General features: G+C 41.7%; 1 protein-coding gene across 1 annotated transcript in view; it reads left to right on the plus strand.

Moving 5' to 3' along the window:
- Positions 1 to 12,066, plus strand: part of DNAH17 (dynein axonemal heavy chain 17) — a 130,545-nt gene that overhangs the window by 86,602 nt on the left and 31,877 nt on the right. Inside the window, exons 60-64 of the mRNA XM_087887098.1 lie at positions 1,352 to 1,559; positions 3,993 to 4,108; positions 7,280 to 7,472; positions 8,707 to 8,942; positions 11,173 to 11,295. Of these exons, the coding sequence (XP_087743224.1) occupies positions 1,352 to 1,559; positions 3,993 to 4,108; positions 7,280 to 7,472; positions 8,707 to 8,942; positions 11,173 to 11,295 (876 nt within the window). The remainder of the gene's footprint in view (positions 1 to 1,351; positions 1,560 to 3,992; positions 4,109 to 7,279; positions 7,473 to 8,706; positions 8,943 to 11,172; positions 11,296 to 12,066) is intronic.

A 12,066-nucleotide genomic window follows, 5' to 3' on the forward strand; every position in this document is an offset into this window, starting at 1 on the left:
TGTCCCAGGGGCCATGACAGAACAGGTACATTTCCTGGTTCCTGGAAAATGACAATCTTTAATTGATAGGCCCTGAAGTGTGCCCTTCCAGGCGGATCTCAAAGGAGAATACAGATCATTGGAGAGAGGCAGTCTTTTACATTTCCATGACTTGCTGAGAGAGGAAGAAAAAAAAATGGAAGATCCACTTCGGTGTAGATTGCTTTTTTTGTGTCTTCTGACCTTATTGGCCACTACCGATAATAAGTCTATTCTTTAGTGGAAGGATTCCCCTTTTTGACGTCTTTATATTCCATCTATGATACCATCAAGCATGACTATAACTAGATAGCCTGATATTCTCAGGACTCCCATCACTTCCAGTACCTAATCCTTGTCCTCACAATTCCTCTTTCCACAATTCCCCTCCAGTAATAAAGTAAATACTGTGCGTGCCAGGCTCCACGGTGTCTAGCAGACTACGTGTCTTTCATTCACTTACTGTACTTAGAATATAACTGGATCAGATACGAGGCTATGTATCTAAATGTAATTTCCTAATAAAGAATGTATTCCTTTTTAAAGACAAACACCAGTTATATAAATCTTACTGTGAATTTAGAAGCAATGGAGCAAAAACTGGAGCAATATTTCTACTTCAGATCGTAAATAGGGATGATTTTTCCATAATTTAAACATTTTTTAATGTTTACATCAACAGATTACATTATTTTATGAATGTGTGCATGAGTATGTTGCAAAAGTGGCAAAAAGAATATGAGTTATAGCAGTCTTATTGTCGTTGCACTGATTCTAAGATGACCTGGAACACATTTGTCTCTTCAACTGCTTTCACTTTGTCCAGTTTGTGATTGATATCAGAGCGTTTAAAGACCTGAACAATTTTCTTCAATTTCATTCCTTGAAAAGTGATAATAGTCTATATCTCTGAGTCACTTGCTAAAAAAAACCAGCATAATTCCTAGGATCAGTTCATACACATTTGCAGAGAGATCAATTGACAAGACCGTGTTATGATGTCAAATGTACTGTAAACCCCTTAACTTACGTATTGGTGTGCAACATTTTGATGTAGATAACCAAAAGAACAGGGATTTGTACTGTAACATCATGTGTGCCATTGTTCATCACAGTTGCTGGGCTGAGAGCAAACATCTTTGTAGTTCTTTGGTGGACTTAGATTAGAAATGTAGTCAGTCTTTTTTTCTCTTTTTTGCAAATACTTAGAGTAATGCTGCTTTATCTTTAATTACTACTTTTGTTCATTTAAGTGATAAGCTGCTTTATAAAACTTGAAGGGGTCCTTGTTCCCCCAGCTGCAATATATTCCTTTGTGAACTTTTCTCTGCAGACCATTTCAGCATGATCCAACGTTTGATCCTGAGTTTATACTCTCCAAGTCCACAGCTGCATCTGGTTTATGTTCTTGGTGCTTAAACATTGTTCGTTTCTATGAAGTCTACTGTGATGTGGCACCTAAGCGGCAGGCCTTGGAAGAGGCTAATGCTGAACTGGCAGAGGCACAAGCCAAACTCACGATGATTAAAAACAAGATTGCCGTAAGTAGGCTACAACTTCATTTGGGTAATGTCCCAGACCCCAGGGCATCTTGTCGAAGTAGATATCAGTGTTCAAATTGGCTGACATTCACTCCTGGCGCCAAGCAAGAGAATTAATTATTTAGGCCAAAGTTACACAATTAAACCAATTGCATGCAAACAACATTCCGTTGTATCTATACAGATCAAGAACCGGTATAAACATGAACTCTGAGTCACGAATTTTCCTGCACATGAATGGAATGAAATGAAATGAAATGAAAACTGTACTACAGTACTGGCCCAGTTCAGATGTGGTGACCTCGTGGCTTTCCAAAATTTGCTAAGCTACAGCAGTAGCTCCAGCCAAGGAGTGGAATGCTGGGAGTTGAAGTTATGCAATATCTGAAGGGACACATGTTACCCATTGCTAAGCTAAATGAGAAGCATCTCTCCCTTCCTTTCGTCCACATAGCCAGAGGAATTAATTTAGTCTCCGTTTTACAGATTTCTGGCTTTTGAGAAGTGCTGTGATTTATAATATGCTCTGATTTTGGGACAAACTATAAAAGTATTTCAGTGTTCAAAATTGGTTCCAAACAGGCAAGATAGTAGTTGTAGTGTCACAATTAAGGCCTTGTCCTTTTGTGTCTGCGTGTGACATCCAATATGGGCAAGTTTTTGATTATTTGTCACAATCACCATGTTGCCTCTTAATACACACACACACACACACACACACACACACACACACACACACAGACACACACACACACACAGACACATATCTGTCCTGGCAGATGCCACTGTTGGTTGGTTTAGCAGTTGAGCCACAGTTCCTGGTTTAAATAAAAATGCAAGCAGGCATCTGCTAATTCCAATGTATTTCTCCTCCCTTTTACTTCAGAAGAGAAACATGAGCACAGGCTTTGCATGAACTCACAACCACTTGTACACTAGTTTGTGAAGGAGAACCTGGCTCAATCAATAGCTTATCTAGCTCTGGATCTATTTCAATAGAAGAGTGTAACAACTCTTTTCTACTGCATGTGAGACTCGGTTAATTTTAAACCTTGCTTAGTGGTGTAGTTAGTACTTATATTTCTGCTTGGTTTTATTGTTTCATTTCATTTCATTTATTATTTCAAATAATTGGCAAACCTTTCTCCTTTTAGTTACGTTATTATTCAATATATTGTGCAAATCCTGAAACTAGATTGGTTCAGAACCTAAGTTATATATAGTTTTTTTCTGAATCCTTCATTATGTGCGACTTGAAGAAGTATTTCATTTACCAGCTTTACATCTCTTATTTAGGTACAGGTAGTCCTTGACTTACAACAGTTCATTTAGTGACCATTCAAAGTTACAATGGCACTGGAAAAAGTGACTTATGACCATTTTTCACATTTATAACCGTTGCAGCATCCTCATGTTCATGTGATCAAAATTTGATCACTTGGCAATTGGCTCGTATTTATGATGGATGCAGCATCCTGGGGTCATGTGATCAGCTTTTATGACCTTCTGACAAGCAAAGTCAATGTTCACTTAACAAGCTTGTTACTAATTTAACAATTGTAATGATTCACTTAACAACTGTAGCAAGAAAGGTTGTAAAATGAGGCAACAGTCACTTAACAGATATCTCACTTAGCAACATAAATTTTGAGGCTCAGTTGTGGTCATTAGTTGAGGATTATCTGTATGAATAGGACTTTCAGCCTCCCAGTTTCTATCCCAATACCTTTAACTGCTACACCAAATGGATTCTTTTTCCAAATTGGGTATGTTTTTACAAACCTCCCTTATGTTTCCATTCTTTGCCCTTTTTTTTTTCTAATCTATCACCACCCATTACTGCAGCCTTTACTTCCTCACAGTTTTAGACAATTTTACTTGACAAAATTATTGCAACGATTACCGATAAATTATGTTTCATCCATTATGATTTGCTGTCAGAAGGCTTTCAGGGGCATGCACAAAGGAGGGGTGGTGGTGGTAGGGTGGTGATTAAGAAAGTAGATGGACACACAGCACAGCCTCTGCCCCTTTTCCTGTGCACATTGTGATGTTGCACACACGTACAAAAGGGACAGAGATTCTAGCATGACACCGTTTTCATCATTTCAATAAACATGTTAGATCCTGCGACACCTCCAAAATTATTGCGTATTTATAAGCATTTCCAACAACAACTGGGGGCGTCTTTTTTTTTTATTTAATTATATGAGTAGTTGTCTGCTTTTCTGTGATGAATTGATGTTACTCCCCTGTCAGATCTGGTTACATGATGCAGCATTTACTCATCCTTCAAAACCAGCTTGTACGTAAATGCTCAATTTAAACCAATTTCTTTTAGCCAAACGATTGCCTCATTAACATGGGAAGAAATTACGTCAGTTTCATTCGTCATTTCCATACACGTAACTTTTCAAACTTTTTGTCTGAAAGGATCTAAATGCCAATTTAGCTAATCTGACTGCCGAATTTGAAAAGGCCACAGCTGCGAAAATCAAGTGCCAGCAAGAGGCTGATGCAACGAACAGAGTAATTTCATTGGCTAACAGGTAGACTGTCACTGAATACTTCCTAGGGTGCTCTTCGTTCATGCTGGTTAATTTGCTGTAGTTGGTATGTGTCAGCATGAGCCTGACCACATGAGGTCCATGATTGATCTTCCTTTTTTAAAAAACTGCCAGAAGTGGGGGGGGCGGGGGGGTGCTAATGTTTTTGAAGTAGCAGTTACAGGAAGAGAGTTTCACTATTTGAATCCCAACCCATTTTTCTGCTATTCAGATTGACACTTGTAAATGGGTATTATGAATATATGCCCCATCTTAATTTTCTTGGGGATAGGTCTGAGTTTAAATACGATTTCTAAAAGTATTTGTTTCATTATCTCAAAAAGCATGCCGGTATATGAGGTTTGTTAGTGTTTTCCTATATCATTAACCCTAACAGCTAATACTTTACATTTGCATGTCTTCCAAAATTTTTAAGAGACAGAATCCAATATCTTCACTCTTACAAACCATCTGAAGAAGATGTTCTTCATGGATCGGGACTCCCTACGCACGGTCACTCAAGCACTCATCACTTCCCGCCTGGACTACTGCAATGCCCTCTACATGGGGCTCCCTTTGGGGTGCACCCGGAGTCTACAGTTGGTCCAGAATGCGGCCGCATGGGGGATTATGGGAGCGACAGGGCGCTCCCATGTGACACCTCTCCTGCGCGAGCTGCACTGGCTTCCTGTGGTCTTCCGGGTGCGCTTCAAGGTGTTGGTGATCACCTTTAAAGCGCTCCATGGCTTAGGGCCGGGGTATTTGCGAGACCGCCTTCTGCCGCCAATAGCCTCCCACCGGCCGGTTCGCTCACACAGAGAGAGCCTCCTCAGGGTGCCGTCAGCCAGACAGTGCCGGCTGGCGACCCCCAGGGGGAGAGCCTTCTCTGCGGCGGCACCAGCCCTCTGGAATGACCTACCCCCTGAGATACGCACGATATCAGACGTCCGGACTTTTCGTCGGGCCCTGAAAACACACTTATTCCATCTAGCCGGGCTGGCTTGATCCCATCCTCTCAGTTTTAATTAATTCGGTTTTAATTGGGTTGTTTTAAATTATTTGGGCCAAAATTATTTAATTGTTTTTTAAATTGTTTTTAAATTTTGTATACTATGTTTTATTTTGGCTGTGCTCCGCCCTGAGTCCCGCGGGAGAAGGGCGGTATAAAAATAAAAATAAATAAATAAATAAATAAATAAAATTTGGCTACACCAAATTCTAGTACTGTTTGCAACTAATCATGGCTAAGAGGATACATGACATTCCTTATCTGAATCCCAAGTCTCTAAGCCACATTTCAAGAAGATCAGAAAGAATAGCATAATATAAATCTTAAATACAATAAACCAAACAGCGATTGCCAAAGCTTCAAACCTCTCATGTATTCATATAATTTTTTAAAAAAATTATTCTTGTGAATCAGAAAGTATGAGAAGTCACTAGGAAGCTTGATTCTCCCAAACCAGCTGGAATTCCCAGCTGGTAAGAAGAAAATTGTTCAGCTTCTCAGCAAGCTATGAACCATTTCCTGAAAATGAAATACTGCATAAGAGAGAAAGCATGAATCAAAGATGAGTAGTTTGTTTAGAGAAACTGCAGTTAGCATTTGGAGAAGGCTGTTGGTCCATAAACAAGCAATGTTCTCTGTTTTTATGGGCCCTCTGGAGATGACAGTCTTAACTGGTTCTCATCACTCTGCCCCTTGCCAGAAGCCACAAAGTATATCACCAAGGAAAAGAGTTACACATCTCTCTCTAAGGCTTATGGTATAGATTTTCACAAAAGTTGTGATTTAAATGTTGCTGAGCCCTCTGTTGTTCAGCTGTTGCATCCCTCAGATCTATCCTTCTGTTATATGCTCCCTGTTTTCTTTTAATGATGAGAAACCTGAGTGGTTTCAGAAGTTACCAGGAAGTGCTTGCTTCAAATGAGAATGTTTATGGCAGGGGTGAAATGCTCCCGGTTCGGACCGGATCATCTGATCCGGTAGCGATGGTGGTGGGTGGTTTGGAGAACCGGTAGCAGAAATCCCTGCCTCCCCACTCCATGCCCAGCTGAGCCGCGCGATCATCAGAGGCTTTTTTTTTACTTTTAAAAGCATTTTTTCTACAAATGCTTTTAAAAGTTAAAAAAAAAACCCTCTGATGATCCTGCAGCTCAGCTGGCATTGTCAGAGCCTTTTAAAAGCATTTTTTACAACCTCTTCAGCCGAAGAGGTTGTAGAAAAAATGCTTTTAAAAGTTTTTTTTTTAAAAAGTTGGCCACGGCCACCCAGTCACATTACCCCCCACCAAGCCACGCCCACAGAACCGGTAGTAACAAATTTTACATTTCACACTGGTTTATGGTTTTATACATCATGTTCCACAGCAGCTGAAGGGGGGAGGGGGAACACTTTGTTTGCCAGATTGTTCTTTCCCAAAGAGCACAGCAACTGAGGGCATCCGCCGTAATGAAGGAAAAATACTTGGTCCTTTTCCCAAGTGCCTTATGATAGGGTATGGTTGGTGGTGGTTTTCTCCTTGGTAGTTCCTTGATCAGATCATTGTTTTCTGCTTCATGGTTTGTCTGGTGTTAATCCCTGGTTATCTGGGTGTAGGCTGATAGAAAGGATATGTTCTGATCTTTTTTCCTCAGCCTTTTTATTGTCTCTTTTGAATAATGTAAAGAATAAATGTGGTTTATTATAAGCCCCACATTCCCTAGCACTTTTTTTTTTATTTGATTTTTGATTTATATGCTGCCCTTCTCTGGAGACTCAGGGTGGTTTACAGTGCGTTAAGCAATAGTCTTCATACTTTTGTATATTTTATACAAAGTCAGCTTATTGCCCCCACAATCTGGGTCCTCATTTTACCTACCTTAGAAAGGATGGAAGGCTGAGTCAACCTTGAGACTGGTGAGATTTGAACTTGCAGTAATTGCAGGCAGCTGATGTTAATAACAGTGTTTTAGTCTGCTGCGCCACCAGGGCTCTGATGGGCACTGATGATGTTACCTACTCAGGTAATGTAACATCTGCAGGTAAACAACAAATCTCAGAGAGCACCAAGGACTCTGCAGTTCAACCCTGAGCTACATATATTTTCTTCTATTGGACTATTCAAGCCAGGTTGGGTTAGATTCTCATGTCTCCTAATCTGATCCTTCTCTCCTTCTGGAATGTTTCCTAAGGCTTGTTGGTGGATTAGCATCTGAAAACGTACGCTGGGCTGAATCGGTGGAAAATTTCAGTGAACAGGGAAAGACTCTGTGCGGGGATGTGCTACTGATTACTGCATTTGTTTCCTATGTTGGGTATTTTACCAAAAAGTATAGGAGCGAGTTACTGGACAAGTTCTGGACTCCTTACTTAAAGCAGCTGAAGGTAAGTTTATCAGAACGCCTCTTCCAGAAGATGAATGTTGTTTCAGTGGATCTGTCTGGCTTCTAATCCTACTGGCTTTAGGTTACAAGTAGAGGTTCTTCAGGTTATGCCCAGCTTTAGACTATAAACCTCTAACTCTTTGACCATTTCTTGGTTTGTTGGCCAAGAAAGAAAACACCATCCTTTACTTGAATAGGATAGGATAGGATAGGATAGGATAGGATAGGATAGGATAGGATAGGATAGGATAGGATAGAATAGAATAGAATAGAATAGAATAGAATAGAATAGAATAGAATAGAATAGAATAGAATAGAATAGAATAGAATAGAGTTGGAAGGGACCTTGGAGGTCTTCTAGTCCAACCCCCTGCTTAGGCAGGAAACCCTACACCACTTCAGACAAATGGTTATCCAACATCTTCTTTAAAATTTCCAGTGTTGGAGCATTCACAACTTCTGTTCGCAATTTATTCACAATTCACATTCACAACTTATTCTCCAGGACACTTGTGTAACAACCCATTAAAACAATTGATCACAGAAAAGTAGACCCTCAAAGTGATCTTTGCAGAAGTATACTGTAGAAGTGATGAAGAGCCTTGGGGAATGAAGGGATCTTTGCTTCATGCCTTAAACATATAAACATTAATATCAGTAGCAGCCAAACCTTCCTAGAGAGAGTTGCATGCAAGATACCCCTGCTAAAAGGCATACTCCCAGATGATAGATGTGAAGGATGAAAAATACTGAAGCATCATATCCCCCCAAGTGTTTTGCCAATATATATGCATTGTGTCAAAATAAGAGTTTGGCAATGAAGGGTGCAACAGATCCAAGAGATTACAGATCTTGAGGACAAGATATTATTCCTGCAGGCTATTCCTGCTAAAAAAAATCTATGGTTCTTTCTAACCATTATGTCATTTGTCTAAATTAATGAGGAGCTTCTGACCTATGAATATCCTTAACCAATCTACAAGGCTTTCTCATTTGAGCCCTGAAGCTCCCTGGATATCCCTTTCTCTATGCTCATCTACCTCTTTAGAGAACTGCTGCCTTGAACCAACACTTGATTTTCCGGTAACAAGTGAGATAGTATCAGATAAGCGAAGAGGTAGTGAAGTTCTGTTTTATGTTCAGAGATGCTTGTCAAAATCTAAGAAATTTACTGCTGAACACAGGCTGTGCCTTTTCTATCTTGACAGTCCATTTTTATTTTAACATTATAATAGGTACCAATCCCTATTACTTCTGGCCTGGATCCTTTAACCCTGTTAACAGATGATGCCGATATAGCAACCTGGAACAACCAGGGGCTCCCCAGTGACCGTATGTCAACAGAAAATGCAACAATTCTATGCAACACAGAACGTTGGCCACTCATTGTAGACGCGCAGCTTCAAGGGATCAAATGGATCAAGAACAAACATGGGCGAGATCTGAAGGCCATCCGGCTTGGACAGAAAAGGTGAATGAGCATTATTCTGTTCAGTTTGGGCTTTATTCTAAAAGAATGGCCTACAGGCTCAAAAACAAGAATTGCTCTGTTTTCAGCTTATCTGAGACACACCTTCATTTTGCTTGCACCTATTCTGGGAGTATTATAATTAGCCCCTTTACATTCTTTGCATTCAGTCAATTCTCCTTGCACCACCCATCAAAGTCCACACTATCAGCTTCCCTCACCTGCAATGCTCCACACCTAGGGAATGGCTGGGAACAGGCTCCTTGAGATGACTGGACCCTTGATCAGTAGCCAGGAGTTTAGGTGGGAAACACACACATCATAGCAACATTTCTGGGATCTGGGACAGGCAAGGTAACTCACACCCAATGGTACTTTATCCACAAATAATTCTTCATCAGTTTCCTAGCTTAATTATTCAACACAAAGACCTTTCAGTCCCCCATGCTCCCCCAACTCTATCAGAATAACTAATCAAGAAACAGGAGAGAAGAAGATGGATGCGATCCAGATGATTGCATCTACATTAAATGTCCTGTATCCAACCCTCCTCCTAGTGGTGGGTTTCAAATAATTTTGCTACCGGTTCGGTGGGCGTGGCTAGGGGGGGCATTTGACTGAGTGGGCATGGCCAATTTGACATCACTCACGCCCACACCCACTCAGTCACATGACCCCCTCACCTAGCCCCGCCCACAGGAAAAGATAGGAAATTTTTTGGAATGTCCACCTATCTACCTCCACCCTTCCTTTGCCAGTGGCCTCCGTTTCCCCTCCTTTAGCGGCCCCGGCCCTAGCCCCACTTCCTCCCCCACCACTGCCTCTTTGTTCGAACTGCTTACCTTCCGCGGCGGCTGGTCCAGAGTTTGGAAGGCAAGCTGACCGGAGTTTTCAGCAGCTCCCAGCCAACCAATGCTGCTGGAAAGCAGCTGGCAAAGAAGCCTCCCAGCCACCACCTCTTTGAGAGTTGCTTTGCGGTTGCAGTGACTGGCCACAGGCAGGCAAAAAGTACTGGAGGTCGCGGAAAAAGCTTCTGCCATCACAGCCATGTTCTTCATGCATGCACATCCCATTGGACTTGCAAGGCAATGTGATGTGCATGCACGAAGAACATGGTGGTGACGAACATGGCGGGCATGGCAAGCGAGCGGGGACCGGGGGACCGGTTCGGGGGCGTGGCCAGCTGGCCATCACTACCCGTTTGGCGACCTTGGCCAAATTTCCACCAATGGTTCACGCGAACCGGCTGAATACCATCTCTGCCTCCTCCTTATAACAATTGTGGTCGCAATCACTTGCCATGCTGGGCTAGATAGCTTTTACCTTATGATGTGTAAATTCCCACATGGTGGTAGCTGGTTTCTGGTTGGTCTAGGTTTCAGACTGTGTCACTCACAGGTCTTTGCACATCCAAGGACACACTCCTTCGATGGCTTTGTTGCTGTGCTTGCCTTCCTGCCTTGTTTGATGTTTTTTCTCAGGCTATAACCTGTGTACCAGTCCACTTAATTCAGGTGGATTTCATTAATTTTACAACCCTTCTGCCCAAATTCCTCTCTGGGTCCTTCCAGATTTATTTATTTAAATTTATATAATTGCCCATTTAACTTACGTGACTCTGGGTGACTCACATTCAAAACAATGACAAATTCATACAAATAAAATGATTAAAATGCATAACCAAACAGAAAAGCGCAAGAAAGAGCCAATCTACAACTCGGGGCGGGGGGGGGGCGTTAATGTGACTGAGTGGGCATGGCCAACTTTTTTTTTTTCCTTTGGCCGAAGAGGTTGTAGAAAAAATGCTTTTGAAAGCCTCTGACAATCCCAGCTGAGCCATGCAATTATCAGAGGAATTTTTTTTAACTTTTAAAAGCATTTTTTCGGCCGAAGAGGTTGTAGAAAAAATGCTTTTAAAAATTTTTATAAAAAGCCTCTGATGATTGCCAGGCTCAGCTGGGCATGGGGCGGGAGGTGGCAGGGATTTTTGCTACCGGTTCTCCGAACCACCCACTGCCATCGCTATCGGATCGGGCAATCCGGTCCAAACCGGGAGCATTTCACCCCTGCATCTACTTCAGTGGCCCTGATAGAGCACCCTTTCTCAGCATGCCTCTCCATGGCAAATGATTATGAAAACACACTTAACTTCTTTTTCCGTAGAGTGTAAGAAGGGTTTTTGTGTTCTCATGAGACTGTGTGACACACTAAAGATTTATTATCAATTGTACAGCTACCTAGATATAATTGAAAAAGCGGTTTCTGAGGGAGATACGCTGCTTATTGAAAATATCGGAGAGACAATAGAACCTGTGCTGGACCCACTGCTGGGTCGAAACACAATCAAGAAAGGAAGGTAAGTGCATTTGCAGCCATAGCAGCCCTTGGTTGTATCTTTGTTGTCTGACCTTTGTGACCTAGTTTGCACTGGAAGTTGATGCATTTGGTGTCCCGAGAGCGGGAATTTGATTCAAGCAAAGATTAGTGAAGCATGTTTTATGGTTACTGCAACAGATTTATTTACAGTAAATACTTTTTTTTTTCTTCCATTCAGTTGTGCTGATTCTCAGAGACTGCCTGGACCAGGGATCTCCAACCTTGGCAACTTTAAGCCTGGAGGACTTCAACTCACAGAATTCCCTAGCCAGTTTTGCTGGGGAGTTGAAGTCCTCCAGGCTTAAAGTTGCCAAGTTTGGAGCCCCCTGGCCTGGACAATTCCCTCCAGTTTTCTTGGCAAGTTTTTCCAGAAGTGGAATTGCCATTTCCTCTTTCCTAAGGCTATGAAAGTGATGCTCTTCCAGGGCCATTCAGTTGTCTTTGTCCCTAAGGCGAATCTAGAAGTTATGATGTCCTAGTTTCTAGCGTAGCGCCGTAATCATTACACCAATCTAATAAAGCCAACACATAGATAACTGCATCCTACTAGGAAAAGAGAGTCAAAGAGTCTCTGTTCTGGGCATGTGCACTTTTTTGGAAGAAAGGCAGAAGCAGATGACCTCAGATCAGCAATCTCTTAAAACAAAGAGCAGGCAAGATAATCCAGAAAGAAGGGACACAATGTAAATCCTTAACTTTATACTCACACTATATAACTCTCTTTTGATCAGTAGATCACGAGGTGCTGAAG

The sequence above is a fragment of the Pantherophis guttatus genome, chromosome 2 (genome assembly GCF_059756535.1).
Source record: "Pantherophis guttatus breed Tessera chromosome 2, ASM5975653v1, whole genome shotgun sequence".
In the NCBI taxonomy this organism is placed as follows: domain Eukaryota; kingdom Metazoa; phylum Chordata; class Lepidosauria; order Squamata; family Colubridae; genus Pantherophis; species Pantherophis guttatus.